General features: G+C 41.2%; 1 protein-coding gene across 6 annotated transcripts in view; it reads right to left on the reverse strand.

Annotated features, from left to right (window-relative positions):
• Positions 1-16,242, reverse strand: part of SRPK2 (SRSF protein kinase 2) — a 234,592-nt gene that overhangs the window by 10,606 nt on the left and 207,744 nt on the right. For 4 of the 6 annotated variants that reach the window (XM_030215990.1, XM_030215993.1, XM_030215996.1 and 1 more), the window contains 5 exons: positions 11,205-11,305; positions 11,009-11,116; positions 7,480-7,549; positions 4,784-4,876; positions 4,201-4,293 (listed from right to left, as the gene is read on the reverse strand). In XM_030215990.1, coding sequence (XP_030071850.1) covers positions 4,201-4,293; positions 4,784-4,876; positions 7,480-7,549; positions 11,009-11,116; positions 11,205-11,305 — 465 coding nt within the window. The remainder of the gene's footprint in view (positions 1-4,200; positions 4,294-4,783; positions 4,877-7,479; positions 7,550-11,008; positions 11,117-11,204; positions 11,306-16,242) is intronic. The other 2 variants (XM_030215992.1, XM_030215991.1) reach the window with 2 other exon arrangements.

The raw sequence follows: 16,242 nt of genomic DNA on the forward strand, positions 1-16,242 counted from the left end.
TCTGGCAACCAGCATCCAAGAAAGATCAAGGTTGAACTTCTTTGACACAGGGGATCAGAGGCGGAGAAGAGACTCCTGTAATGGTCGCATATGAGCCCTTGCCCATGGGGTTCATCGTCACTGTCACTGACCCCAGAACCTGGACATAGTCCTAGACCCTGGGCCTGCCTTGACTGAAGAGAAGATGAATCCGTTGAACCAGCTTCGACCTCCTGCATCCTATCAGGAAGATCCTCTCCCTTGCTGTGTTGAATAGAACGCCCAGATACTCCAGCGTCTGCAATGGAGTTAATCTCTCTTCTTAAAACTGATCACCCAACCCAATGACTGCAGAAAACGGACAACTTTATCTATCGCCACCATGCTGTTTGAATAGGACAACACATGAATGAGCTAGTCATTGAGAAACAGGTGAATTCTGATTCCCTGGCACCATAACCTTGGCAAGTGATTTTGGTGCTGTAACGAGACCAAAGGGCAAAGCCCTGAACTGGAAGTGATGGCCCAGCACTGCAAAATGTACAAAACCTCTGATATAGTGGCCATATGCATGTACACCTCCTTGAGATCAAGGACAGTGAGAAATTCTCCCGCAATAACCTAGGCTATGAAATCTCTTACTGTTTCCATGAGTGGAGGAGGCAGTTTAGACCTTTGAGATCTAAGCCCGGACAAAGGTGCCTTCCTTCTTTGGGACAATTAAGTAGACAGAATACCTGTCATCCATGTTCAGTCTTGGGAACTGAAACAATGGCCTGAACAGCCAGAAAGGAATTGACAGTGGCCTGAACCTTAACTGCCTTGGTTCCTTTTCAATAAGGAGGCTTCAAGAAGAGAGGAGGGACCAAGCGGGAGAACTCCCACTTGAACCCACTGGTTTGATGCGATTTTGGCCCACACCTCCAGAAACTTTTCAAGAGTTTTGGGAGGTGTGGGCCAAAATCACATCAAACCATTTCTCTCACTGGAGGAAGAGAAGAATAGACCAGCCTTGCATCATTGTGCAGCTAGGGAGGCATTGGGCACTCTAGCTGACATGAGAACTTCCTGTCCGCACGAAAGAATGATTGGTGTGCCTGAAAGCAGGATTTCTGACCATATTGCTGACTACCAGGCTGGTACTGTCCGATGTCTTGAAATCGAGATCAAGAGCCACCTGAAGACGGATGACCAGAGGCTTTCAGCTTATCCCCCAGCAACTGCTATAGCTTAGTTCCCCCTAGTTCTTCCACCAAGTTACTAAGATTTTCTCCAAATAGCCATTTGCCCCAAAAGGCAGTTTAACTAGATATGATTTTAATGCTGCCCAAAGAGGCCACTTCAAAGGCTTGTTTCAGTGAGCATTCTAGCTTCCAATCCTGTAGGTCATTTAGGTGCAATGCCGCCTCCAAATGGCAAGTTGGTCATCTTAGTCACCGCCTTAGCAACGGAGTCCACCATGGGAAGCTGCAATTTATCTTTCTCCTCCAGAACCAACGGGCAGAGGTGAGCCATGGCTCTTCCCATTTGCAGTCCCAGGTCCAGTGAGACCTATTCTGTTGTAATCAGGTCTTGAATTTCTGGATGCACTGGGAAAGCCTTAGAAGGCACTCTAAGCCCACTCAAGATCGACAAAGATGAACTCCTGATGCTGAAGCAGAAGACTTCTCAATGGAAACCACTGCCAGTGCTGCAGAAATAAGAGTCCTGAGCTCCTCTTTATGAAACAGCCTCAGTACTATTGGGTCATTCCCCTCCTCAGGAGGGAACTCTCCCTCCTTTAATGACTCCTTCAATGATGGCTCCTTTGAATAGACCGAGGCTACATCAGATAAGGAGGGAGAAGAAGAGACAGACCTCCAGGAGTGGACAGATGATGATAAATGACATAAGTACACAAGTACTGCCATACTGGGAAAGACCAAAGGTCCATCAAGCCCAGCATCCTGTTTCCAACAGTGGTCAATCCAGGTCCTCTGGCTCCTCTTAGGAGCCACAGGAGCAAGAAACTAAAACACCTTGCAGCAATTCTGACTGTCCACACGTCAGTAAATAGGCCTGTAGTAAGAGCAACATAAACTCCAGAGAAAACAAAGATCCCTTTGCAGCTGAGTTCTCTGTTGGGCCCTGAGGTTTTAAGTGGTGGCTGTGCTCCGCGTGCGATCAGACAAAGGCTGCTCCTCGCTGCCAATCAGCCCTGACAAAATGGTGCCCATTCCCACGCTATCCTGCATCAAACTGTGTACCGGTTCTGCTACAGTGCCCAATGTCTCTGGCATATTCGGATGCTACGCCAAATCCAAAGACGTGCTGCTGCCAACTGTTTCCCCTATGTCCCGCGGGATTCCAGGTTTGCACACACCGCAATGCCCCGACGGCGGGGGGTCCAACATAGGAAAACCGCTTAACTGCCTCTGTTTGAGTTGTCATTCACCCCGACACGCACATGTGTAGCACAATGAAGTTCCAAGAAGTGAGTCAGGATCCTTCCCCTGCACCAAGTAGAACTTGCAGCCCTCCAAGCAGCTCTGAGTCAAACTTTAGTCGGACTTACAACTGCCAGCTTCCTTCCCCCAAAACTCACAGTCTCCACAAGTCTTACCCTTGATGAGAAAGAATCAGGATGGATACTCTATCCCACGCTTTCCTGTAAACCTCTTTCCTTCTCCTTTCTTCTTCTTCTTTTTTTTTTTAAATGGAGAACTCCACAGGAAACAGAGGAGAAGTGAAGGGAGGGAAGAAGTAAATTTGTGGGGCACCAAAGAAAGGGATCTGAAGACCTCCAGATATGACTCTGCAGACTCAAGCCACCTGCAAAACTCAACTGGGGACCAGTTGACTAACTGGACCAGGAGCAAATCACTCAGAACCAGAGGCTGAAAAGTGTTTTCATCCACCTGCTGGAGATACAAAATTCTCAGGAGCTGGACTGGATGCCAAGAGAGATACGTCTCAGTTGAGTTTTCAGTTCTCTATCTCCACCTCCTGGTTGATGGACACAAGTATCCCACAGTTTCTGGAATAGTGGGAAGCTATGTAAGGGGAAGAGAATTTTATAATTGCTCACACAGGTAAAAGGTACATGCATACCTCTTTCTGTGCAAAAACGTGGTTCAGATTTTTAAAACAAAGGTATATATATATACCTATATATATATATATATATATATGCTTCTGTTTTGAAAATTACCCCAGAAAAATGTTGAGCTTGCATTTATAACTGCTGTATGAGCTGAAGTATGTGCATAAATGAAAACCCTGTCCTAATGTTGCCTCTGTGAATGATTCCCCTCATTACAAATACATCTATACAGGCTGTATACATGCATTTTATACAGTATTCACACTGCAATTTTATAATAGCAATGTTCCACATGCTTTACACATGGAAAAAGCTTTATACAATTACCTTCATAACTAATAATTTGCATCATCTTTCCAAATGTTTTGGTTCAAGTGTGAAAGCGTAAGTTGGAATTTTCTCTAACAGAAGGTATTGTACTTTCCCTCCAGCCATCATTGCATTTTCCATATAGTGCACATTTATGTTCCAATTCTAATTTATTTGATCTTTAGATCTCTGTATTAAAATCTGTGCCTCTTTTTTACTTGCTGAATAACTATCTAAATGTTTCTGACACCCTACAAAACATCCCAGTCACAAGTTTGAATGCCAGATTCACACCCCCACCATTGCTATTTATTATAAAACATTATTTTCCTTTCAATATCTTATTACCCAACTAAATAGATATTGTCAATCAATCTTCAAAACCTAAAGCCTTCATTTACTTGAAAATCACCAAGTTTTATCCAAGTTAGCCTTACTTATGTTTTTTCCCCTCTATCCTGTCTGTATCCAAATAAACTGTGTACAAATGTGAGTCATGTGGATGAAACTAGAAAATATAGATGTCGGTTACTAATGGATAGCAGCAGATAAGCACACACTGACCATTAGTAAATGACTCCATAAATTTTTGATTTGGGATTAAAAGCCCTCCAGAAATCAACTAAGCCAATTCTTTCGCATATCACTGAAATGTCGTTTCTATTCAAGTCCAAATCAGGATGAATTACTGCCTGTTAGCGTGCTAAGACTTAGTAAAAAAAAAAAAAAGACCCCATAATGCAATGCCTGTATGGATTTTTTTTTTTTTAAACACTTTCCTATAGATGAATAACGCTGTGTAACTCTGAGGGCACCGTAAACACTGTTACCTTTTTTGGTGAAAAACTCCTTGGAATATTTCCCCAACATAGCGTACTTTCGAGGGATTTTTCCCAGCAGTTCAATGATCAATGCTATGTGATCTGCATTGGAGAACATTGCCAGCAAAACAGAAACATACAACATTTAATCAGTACAATTCATGCAAACACTTACATGGGCCCGATACAGACAGAAACAGATAGGTACTGGTTAAAAAAGAAACAGAAAAATGGCCAGTGATTATGCATGTAGCTTTTAGCAGCAGTTTTAGCAAAATTAGCATGCTTGGAAAAAGGTCTAATATTTGCACCTTACAAGGCTGATTTTGCTAACAGTATTGTGATGTTTTGGGCAGCTACAGTTCTAATCCTATTTGTCTGTAGTTTTAATATCTTTTGGTAAAACCTTTGCTCTATTTTATGCCTCTGGCCAAAAATTCAATGTATATGGAGCACTTAGGTTTAGAATGCTATAATATATATTACTTAAGGTTTATGATTTGTGAAAACACTATCCACATATTTTATAACCAGCAACTGATATTCCAGTTCTGTCTGCATCACGGCACCTTTCAAAAAGAAGAGGTACTACCTCTGCGATTGAAGAATTCCCGAGAATATTTTCCAGACAGGGCAAAGTGCCTGGGGATATTGCCTAGCAGCTCTATGATGTGTGCTATGTGGTCTATGAAAGAGAGAAAAAAAAAAGGAAACAGGAGTGGGAGGGATAGGGAGAAGGATGGGATAAAAAGAAAGAGGAAAGAAACTGCAATTAGTAAAAAAAAAAAAAAAATCAAGAAAAGATTCAAATCAACAATGTTTGCAGCAAACCCATGCAGAGGTTTCCAGGAGCAGCAGCCTTTTGGCATTGTCTGTAGCACTAACAATGAATGATGTCCATGTTACTACTGCAAAGGACATTACAAGCAAACAAGCATGGAAATGGACAGGTCCAAAGATGAAAAAAATGAGTTATTCTGATATTAAAAATAAGAATTTGGAAAACAGCTACCTGGAAAATAAAGAGATGGACTTCTGAAACCTGCTAAATATCAGTACCCAAGTTTGCTTCACAGTCTGTTGTACATATTGTATTTGATATGGCTCAACAATAGCCTTCCACACATATTTAAGCCATGCAGGTAAGTGATGCAACTTTTCCAGTTTGTTGTTAAATATGTGGTTTATCCACCTACTGCTATTGCTGGAGCCTTAAAAACACATAAACAGTTTATATTGCAAGAAAACCGTAAGCCTGTGTAGGCCGGTCTGAAAAAGGTGATCTCAAACTGTTCTCTGTACAGCTCCAGTGAGGTTATTAGTGTCACCCTGAGTATATACGGCGAACCTTTTTAATGGGAGGTGAGAGTCTGCTTGGAATTCTCCTAGAGAGAGGTTTATAGTACAGTAGTAGAGAGTCTTCGGTGCAATATCTTATTGTCCACATTAAATGATTCCGTAAAACCTCACAACTGAAAGCATAGAGTGGCTATGTTTACTAAGGGGCTAGGAAGTGCTAGCTAGTCCAAAACTCAGTCTGTGAGTTTTGCTACTATGTCGTCCTTATACTTATGTAATTTGTCATTGCGGGACCTGTGGCTTTTGATCAAGAAATTCATTTTTGTCTCTTCATCTACAGAAATTTACCATGTTTCAATAACTACCAATTCGGCCACTGGAGTAATTCAGGTTTTTTTTTTTGTTTGTTTTTTAAAATCATCTAGGGCAGTGCTTCTCAAACTTTTATCCAATATAACCAACGTTTAAAAATTCACAAGACTCCAGATCATTATGAAAACAGAACAGCAGACGCCTATTCCACCCCTCCCCCTTTACTTATCCAAACCAAGAAGGCGGCAGCAGCAGCAGTAGTCAGCACTGAATTCTGTAGCCTAGTTGTTAGAGCAGGAGGCTGAGACCCAGGAATCCATGGTTCAAATCCCACTACTGCTCCTTATGATCTTGGGCATGTCATTTAAGCTGGGAGTGCGCCTTCTGCGACACCCCCACCCCACCCACTGTGCCATAGCCATTGCAGGGGCGACAATTGACTGGCAGTGATTTTTGCACCCCTTCTCCTTTGTGCCCTGTGCAGCCAGATCACCCACACGACCCCTCGGGACAGCCCTGACTTAACCTTCTATTGGCTTAAGTACAAACTTAGATTGCGCGCTCTCCAGAGACCGGAAAATACCTACCGTTTCTGAACATAGCTCACCTTGAGCTACAACTGAAAAAGGCGTAAGCTAAATTAAAAATCCTTCCTTTCCTCTGTGTGCCAGTGTGTGTTCACAGAGCCCAGTACTTTGCATGGGTTTCTACACTAACAGGAAGCCACACAGGAATAGGGACAAGGCCTGTAAACATTCACTGACTCACAAATTCCAAGCCAACTGCCTCTAATGGACATAGGTCACAGTTGAGATCCAGAGGGAAGGGGAGCAATCCTGTTTCTCTGAACCCATTTCGTAATGATATGTCCCCACTTGGGGTCTAAACTCTCAAAAGTCCCACGCTGTTTCAAATAGTGCTCTAAAAATAGCACGGAGCTTTACCGCCCCTATCATCAAAGATAATAGCATGCAAATTTAAGCACAATATTATCTCTGATCATAGAGTAAAAGTGCGAAAGGCTTCTTCCCACACTTGTTTGACAGGTCCAGGCTGCTAAAAGCCCGGACCTGTCAAACACAAGGGCTGGAGGTAAGTGGGACCCCTTGACACTCCTCCAACTACAGTCCCTGTTGGCCTAGTGCCTCCCCCCAAACCCCCACCCCAAGCCAGCAACACAGGAGCTCGAGGTCCAGTAGACCGCCAGCCCCCCTCACACACTGACACATTCACAGGTGGCTGGAGATCCTGGGCTCCCCATTCCTGTTCTGCAATCCCTATCACCAGCTAGGCGCATTGAGGAGGAATAATGAAATACCTGTTTAGCATGCATTTGCATACTACTTGCGATCAGAGCCCACGAGTGCTTTGTTACATGTGCGTGGGGGCACTGATCATGGGGTGGTAGCAAACGTGGGCACTAGTATGGCGCTAATAGCTTCTAGCTTTCAGCCACTAAAACGAAAGGAAATTCCTTACTCAGTGAGATTTCATTTGTGCTTGGCCCATTACAAGAACTGCTAAACCACTGCTATAAGAACACAGTGTGACCAGGAAGGGGTTTGGAACCTACCAACCAACTACCAATCTGTTACACTCATTTTAGAAATACGTTTTTAAATGTTTAGTTCAGAAAAATGTTTGGAATAATGCTATTCATTTAAATATGATACATACCCTCATCTCTGGAATAATCTTCACCAGAATGTGGTTCGAATAAATAATCTCCAGTCGCAAGCTCGAATGCCTGGGATATAACCAAACAAGCTTAATAAGTACAAGTAGATATTAAATACCTTCACTTTTTTATTGTTGTGTACAGTGAAGTGCATGTTAAACCACAAATGCTGAACAGTATGGCCTGCTAAGTTTTCCTTAGCCGTGTCCTGTAACCTTCAGGTAATCAGTTTTTCTCCTATATACACCAAGTACTGAGAAGGCAAAAAGTTACCTCCGCTCTCCCAAATGTGTCCTTGTCCAAGATAACTTCTGTCTTGTGGTTATATATAAAAAAGTAATTCATACACCGCATACATTTTTGTGGGTTTTATTTTTTCTTTTTTGTTGATTATGGGCTTCAGTTTAGTGTTGAAGTCAACAATATCCAAATAACTTATTTTTGGCACACAATGATTTACTGTTTTCAAGAATAGCTCCAGTTAGGTACTATTAATGCCAACACTCAAACTCAATACCAAAACAAGTAATAAAAATATAACAACTGGAAAAGATCATTTATTGAAGACACCATTCACAAATTTCCACAACATAGAACAAATTGTTTTCTAGTACAGACTACTGGCTACCTTTAAGAACTATTTCTATAACAAGTCCACATTGTTTGAAAGCAATACTTGCCTTTTCTTCATCCAGGAAATGTTTATTTCTTTAGAAATCTTCCTAATCCTGGCTACCAGCAATGTAGAACCCTAAACAAAGAAAGCAACATGGCTTTGCCACATAGGGCAGACCCTATGGAATACTGCTGTATTTTGGTTATGTGTAATTAACCCCCCCTGTTTACTAAGCTGTGCGGCAATGCCGATACAGCCCATTTAAAGTGAATGAGCTGTGTAAGCTTAGTAAACAGGATGGGGGTAAATTCAGGGTTCTTAAGCAAAAATGTTTAACTACTTTCTATTTCTCTTCTCCCAGATAACTATAATAGGCACCCAGAACCAGCCTAGCAATGCGCAAACCCTCACACAAATTTATACCCGCTCCAAAAAGGTGTAAATGTGTTAAGTACTCTTTGCATTGCAACTCCACTCGAACTCTGCCCCTAGGAACAGCTATGACTGTTGCATGTATAAATATGCATGATCTTGATGGTATATGTTTTATACACACAATGTTTTAAAAAATTATCTAAAAAATGCTTCTTTGTGCCTGCACAATGTGGAATACTGAAACTGGTTCATGAAATATGTACTAAAACATCTGGGTATAAAAATATTTGTTGCAGTGCAGAGATTTATGTTCATGGGAAACTGCCTGTGGATATCTCCCTCCTATTTTATATTCTCCCATACTCTGGTCATCTGGTCATTGCAGCAATGGTGTTGGTCTTGGGGCCCAGGGCCTCAAATCTAGCCACTAAGTGTCAATCTTAAGCAAAACTCTCTCCACCCTGATGGCTAACACTGCCTCCACTGCATCTCCAGCCCTGGTTGACATGGGGAATCAGAGTACTCGAGTCACAGACCAAACTGGGCCATGTCTAGATTTGCCTATAGTTCTGATCTACTTCTTGAGTCATAACTAAAACTGTTTTAATATTTCGTTTTGAAGATTCTGCAGCAATAACTACAAAATCTTCAAAGTATGGAGAAAATGTTAGTTATTAAGGATGCCACCCTTCAATATAATTTACAGTGCCTTGCAAGTCTTCACACCATTGTATATTTAAAAAAAATACAACTCAAAATACATTAAAGTAGGAGTTTGTTTCACTGATCAACACAACGTACTCTATACTTTCAATAAGAAAAATTACAGAAATATTCAAAAAGTAATTCATATGAAACTAAAACGTTTTGACTACATTAAGTGTTCACAGCTTTTATCATAGCAAAATCAGACTGGTTCTGTTTCCAAAAATTATCTCAACAAGGCCCATTATAACATAGAGTCAACCTACACTCAATTACATTAGTAAAGCTGACTCAAATATTCATGGATGAAGAATACAGCTGTTTATGTTCTTGAAAATGAATGTGAAGCAACAGTCTAAACATGTTGAACCTAGAACTGCTTAAAGAATAACGTTACTCATTATAAAGTACAATGGGATTTGCCTCATTATGTGCAGATTAGGGATGTTTTCACTTATTTAGAATTACGCCATTATTTGCTCATGTTCCCTTCAACCTCACTGAAGTGCATGTTACTCTTTTAGAAACATTCAGTTTGGAAGCCCAACAAGAAGTACTTTTGTGTTACCATCACAAATCTCTGCAGGAACTGTTGCCAAGTTATGATTTTGAATGTCTTGCCCAGAAATGGACCAATGATTTAGCTCTTCCAATTACAGCAGACCAGCTTCAGCATAGTCTCCATCTACAGCGATACGCTTACTACTAATGTACTAGGCCTTACGCTACAAATTGGGCATGCAATTGTATATATCGCCTCATCATGGCTATCAAGCCCGATTTGGAATTACTGATCGTTGTCGCAAGTGTGGTCGCTCTGCAGCCACTTTGGAACATTTGTTTTGGACCTATCCTCTGATCACTGGACTGTTGGGACGCATGTGTCTCGACTAAGACACGCAACATTGGACTCCCAGGCCTTCTTCTTTGTTTTCTACATTGGATCTTGCTCATCCCATTCCTAAAGGATTTACTGGCTTTCTTTGAGAGGGCCTTTTTATGGGGAAACAGTGCATCCTTCGGCAGTGGCTGGTGCCTGATTGGCCTACTTTATCACACTGGAGAAACCTGATGATCATCCAAGCTGCTTTTGAGCGTCAGGAAGTGTGCGACTTGAATACCCCTGGCAGGCCACCGCTACAGTACTATTTGGGAACCTTTTTGGACTTCATTAACTTCAGTGACTTGTAGTCACATGTTGAATGCCTATCAACCTGTGCTCCTACTTGTGGCACCTACTGTTTTACCTGATCCCCAGCATCACACCCACTGTTGTGTCTAGAATTGGGGTGGGAGGGAAGGGTGATTTAAGCATCTGAGGTTTGAGTTTGTTTGACTGAGACTTTGGTTAAGAGAATTGCTGTATTTTGCATTCTTATATTGCTCTTATACCTTTTGGTATTTTGGAGCTGAGAAAACCGAGCTCTAGGTGATGCCACCCAATTGTGTGCCTGAGACAATCATGCTTGTTGATGGAAAATGTGCTTTACAAGTGAAAAATACTTTATAAAATTACCCCCTTAGTGGACAGAGTGAAGTCACAACTGAATGTATGTTATCACTTTCAAGAGTAGGAAACAAAATGGCCATCTCCATATAAGCTTGGACAATGATGATTCAATTGGTGACTTGACGCAGAGTCACAGCATTACTCAACTCAGTCTATGTCATTCTATAAGTATTTCTCTCTTAATGGACTGCTGATGTCTTCTAGGTTTTTTGAAGAAAAAGTACAACTCTGTTTCAAGAGCTGAGATATGCAGTTTGGTGCAATTCTCTGCAATGTCTTCTTATACCTTGCAATTTGATAATAAAATTAATGTGGTTCTTACCATACAGGCCGTACTCCAGATGTCAGCAGGTGTACTATAACCTGCTCCTATTAAAACTTCAATGGACCTATACTGTCGTGTCTGGATGTCTTCTGTGAAGTGCTTGTGCTGTAATAGAAAGATCAAATTAAAAGGGGGGAAAATATTGAAAAATAACCATGATCTTAAAGATGAAAAAATGCATTTCTATACTTACCACCCAGCATGCATTCCCCAGGTCAGCAATTTTAACTCTAATTTTATCTGCATTTCTTGGATCCAAAGGATTCACCAACAAATCAGCAGCACGGGTTTTTGCTGGTAAAAACATTTTTAAAAGTATTGTTTATATCCAAGGAGTTCCATTACAGAAACATTATCCCAATTTTTATTATAAAAAATTGCATGTGCTACTTACTACCACTGTCTCACAGTGAGAATCAGTATACTGTATGTTATCACCATAGTTCTGCAACAGCATGATATATAAGTCATTTTCAATTTTTTTTAATTTATAAGTAATTTTCAAATTTTACAAGAAAACTCTTGAACAGAAAGATATGAAATCTCATTAATAAGGAGTAAATGTTCTCATAAAAAAGAAAAAAAAAAGACCCAAAATATATAATTAGTACAAATCCAACTAATAAAGCACTAAAGAACTATACAAAAAAAAAAAAAAAAAAAGAGAACCATATCTAAAGTCCACAATTAATGGAGTGCAAGGCACAATTCAAAGAAATATTGTTACAAAAAAAAGAAAAGCAGAAAGTGCTCTAAGCTAATTATACTTTATAGAGTACATGTAGTAAGTACCGAAACAAGGGGAGGGAGAGGAGGAGTAACAATCAGCTTACAGTCCAAAAAAAGTCACTAGATGTGCAGGATAAAAAAAAAAAACCATATGTAACTGATTGGATTTTAATCACACATTTGCATGGGAAATTAAGCCAAAATATGCCTTCTAGCTGCAGAACACATGGACATAATTTTAAAAACGCCTGACGTCTCCACTGGGTTCGTCTGGAGACATCAGGAAAATCTCTAATCTTATAATTAAGAAATGAATCTTGTCTATGATGAAAAAACATCTTCAAAATCCAATCACGATCTGGTTGCAGCACAAAACCTACAATCAAAGTATCAACCTGGAAGCCACTGGTTTCATCCTCTATTGTCTGCGTCAAATTCAAATTATCAAAAGGTACTTCAGATCCCTTTGTTATCACCTGACCCGTAGTTTTCTTTATATAGGGCAACAAATAGTATAATCTAGATACAGGTGGATATGATTATTTTGGTATTTTCAGTACTTCAGCAAGATATCTTTTAAAAGTAGAGGGGCAACAGCAGGTACCTTTGGAAAATTAATAAAACAGATAGTGTCTTCAATCTTTGCTGAGTCTCCACATTTTCTATTTTCCTTTGTAATACTAAATTCTCTTTAATCAATGCACATTGTCACCCCTGAAGTTTCCCAATATCAAGTTTACTAGATGAACCAAAAGTCTCCAAATTCTGTACCTTTAACTCCAAATCTGCAACTTTACCAGGAACAGGAAGTAATTTGGTTTGAGTCACTAAAGTTGTTTCCAGACTCACCAGGGCATCCCATATCGATTCCAGTGTAATCACAGCTGGTTTTGCAGGTAATAAAGACAAACACTGAATATTCTCACTGCTACTCTCAAACACCTCCTTCACCTTTGCTCCAGAAAGTCCAACAATCTCTCTAGCAGCACTACTTCCTTGTGCTGCTACATTAGGCTGTTGATTGCTTTGGTCTACACCTGCTCCCGAGACAAGCAAACCCTCCTCAGAGCTCACTGACCCGGGAAGACCTCCAAGCAAAACTGCCGGCATTGTTGGAAAACTCTGAATTTCTAGGCTGAGTGAGATGCGAGGGAGTAGTTCACCTCCCGCTGTTCCAATCCGCTGCGAGGCTGCCAGCTCCGGCATAGTAACATAGTAGATGACGGCAGAAAAAGACCTGCACGGTCCATCCAGTCTGCCCAACAAGATAACTCATATTTGCTGCTTTTTGTGTATACCCTACTTTGATTTGTACCTGTGCTCTTCAGGGCACAGACCGTATAAGTCTGCCCAGCACTATCCCCGCCTCCCAACCACCAGCCCCTCCTCCCAACCACCGGCTCTGGCACAGACCGTATAAGTCTGCCCAGAACTATCCTCACCTCCCAACCATCAGCCCTGCCTCCCAACCACCGGCTCTGGCACAGACCGTACAAGTCTGTCCAGCACTATCCCTGCCTCCCAACCACCAGCCCCGCCTCCCGATCTTGACTAAGCTCCTGAGGATCCATTCCTTCGGCAAAGGATTCCTTTATGCTTATCCCACGCATGTTTGAATTCCGTTACCGTTTTCATTTCCACCACCTCCCGCAGGAGGGCATTCCAAGCATCCACTACTCTCTCCGTGAAAAAATACTTCCTGACATTTTTCTTGAGTCTGCCCCCCTTCAATCTCATTTCATGTCCTCTCGTTCTACCACCTTCCCATCTCCGGAAAAGGTTCGTTTGCGGATTAATACCTTTCAAATATTTGAATGTCTGTATCATATCACCCCTGTTTCTCCTTTCCTCCAGAGTATACATGTTTAGTTCAGCAAGTCTCTCCTCATACCCTACTTTGATTTGTACCTGTGCTCTTCAGGGCACAGACCGTATAAGTCTGCCCAGCACTATCCCCGCCTCCCAACCACCAGCCCCTCCTCCCAACCACCGGCTCTGGCACAGACCGTATAAGTCTGCCCAGCACTATCCTCACCTCCCAACCATCAGCCCTGCCTCCCAACCACCGGCTCTGGCACAGACCGTACAAGTCTGTCCAGCACTATCCCTGCCTCCCAACCACCAGCCCCGCCTCCCGATCTTGACTAAGCTCCTGAGGATCCATTCCTTCGGCAAAGGATTCCTTTATGCTTATCCCACGCATGTTTGAATTCCGTTACCGTTTTCATTTCCACCACCTCCCGCAGGAGGGCATTCCAAGCATCCACTACTCTCTCCGTGAAAAAATACTTCCTGACATTTTTCTTGAGTCTGCCCCCCTTCAATCTCATTTCATGTCCTCTCGTTCTACCACCTTCCCATCTCCGGAAAAGGTTCGTTTGCGGATTAATACCTTTCAAATATTTGAACGTCTGTATCATATCACCCCTGTTTCTCCTTTCCTCCAGAGTATACATGTTTAGTTCAGCAAGTCTCTCCTCATACGTCTTGTAACGCAAATCCCATACCATTCTCGTAGCTTTTCTTTGCACCGCTTCAATTCTTTTTACATCCTTAAAAAGATATGGCCTCCAAAACTGAACACAATACTCCAGGTGGGGCCTCACCAACGACTTATACAGGGGCATCAACTTATACAGGGGCATGAGGCTTGGAACCGCAAAACGATCCATAGGTACCACCGAAGGTACAATAGGGACCGCAGGGTATGTTCTTTGTTTCCCCCTTTGTTTAGGCATGAAACTGAGGAAATCTTTTCTTAATGCAAAACTTTCAAGGTAAGGGTGAGAGCGAGGAGCGAGTGGCAGCACTTCCTACCAAAATGCCACCTTGCCTCCTATGGTTTGTTTGTTTTTTTGAAAGAAGTCTTTATTCAAACTTTGGGTAAGCAAAGAAATACAATAAAAGCTGCTGCAACAGCTCGCTAAGAATAACAATCACAATATTGAACTGCATAGCATCCGAACAAAATGTCCACTCCAACTCATCCCCAAATACTACATTTACCCCAACAACTTCACCTTTTTATATGTTTTAACAGGAATTAAACCCAAGAGGCCCCCCCTCCCCACCCGAAGAGAGGAAAGATAGAGAAAGAGAGAGAGAGAGAGAGAAAAAAAAAAGAGTATGTTATATCCACACCGCCGTTTTATTAATACTGGTGACATCAGATTACATATGTCAATATACATTGTATCATCGATCAACAGTTTTAATATGCATTTCATTTTAACGCTGTACATATTATGGTAACTAAGATTTTAAGGCATGATATTTAGGTTTTTAACTATTTCTCCTGCCCCTTCACAAAATTGTTTCTTCTAATCAATACATATGTGTGTTTTACTTTCTTTCGTTATTATTACTCAAATCTATGTGTGCATATATGTTTTCATTCATATAACATATGTATGGTTTTTGCTTTCTAAATTCATTGCATCACCATTTTACATATAGTACATCATTCTCATTAGTTTATTATTTATCTTTTGTGTGTATTTTTAAATCCCCTGACCGAATTGTTACACATATATTTTTATAGTTTATTTGCATATTCATTGTTTTAACTTATTTGTGTGCACTATATTTTGCCTTTTCTATTGTTTTATATATAAATGTATGTTTTTATAGACTCCTGATGCAGGCCTGACGGCCGAAACACGACATTGTGTCAAGTCTTCAAATTATTAATAAAGTTGTTTATTACCGAACATCCTCCAGTTTCTGGTATCCTTGGTCGCTCTCCCACTTTTTTTACACTATTGTTTTTACCGTTGGGCGTTTGAGTTCTCCGCTTTTTTGGCGGATTTCCTCTCATATCCACACCGCTCCCACTCATTTATGTACCTCAACAAGAACAGTGAGTCAAAAAAGGGGTCCAAATGGCTTCCCATTTGGTATTTTATTTTTTTAACGGTATTACAGTAAGAGCTTTTACTGGTCCTGTAGCATTACTGGGCATAGTACGAATTGCTTAAGTACATGAACAGGCTCTAATTTACAATTATGTTACTAGATTATCATTTTAAGATCGTTAGTAAGTGCTATTCATTTCTATTTATTCTTACATATTGTGCGCTCACTTAATGTCTTGATTGTTCATCACCATTTTTTTTAAAACACGTGGTACTTTTTACAATTTCTCAGATTATAATCTTTGCAGAGATGTTGCTCACAGTGATTGCATTTTGTTTTTTAATACTCTTTTAAAAAATGTATGCAGGGTTTTAGCTAATAACTGCCTCAGGTTACCCCCCAAGGTAACCAACAGTTCCCACCTCTGCTTCCACCCTCCCCCGATGACAGGAGATTTTTTTTCTCAACCCTCCCCCTGCAACAACCAACATTCCCATCTCGGCCTCCTCACTCATCCCCCCCAATAACCAGTATTTCACTCTTATTTGCTTCTTCTGCACACTCTGACAAAGTTATGTGCTGGGCTGGAGCTGGGTCTTGCCCATGCTCATGGCCTGCCAACTCCCACCCTCTTTGCTTATTTCCGA

Source organism: Microcaecilia unicolor, chromosome 10 (genome assembly GCF_901765095.1).
Source record: "Microcaecilia unicolor chromosome 10, aMicUni1.1, whole genome shotgun sequence".
NCBI lineage: Eukaryota > Metazoa > Chordata > Amphibia > Gymnophiona > Siphonopidae > Microcaecilia > Microcaecilia unicolor.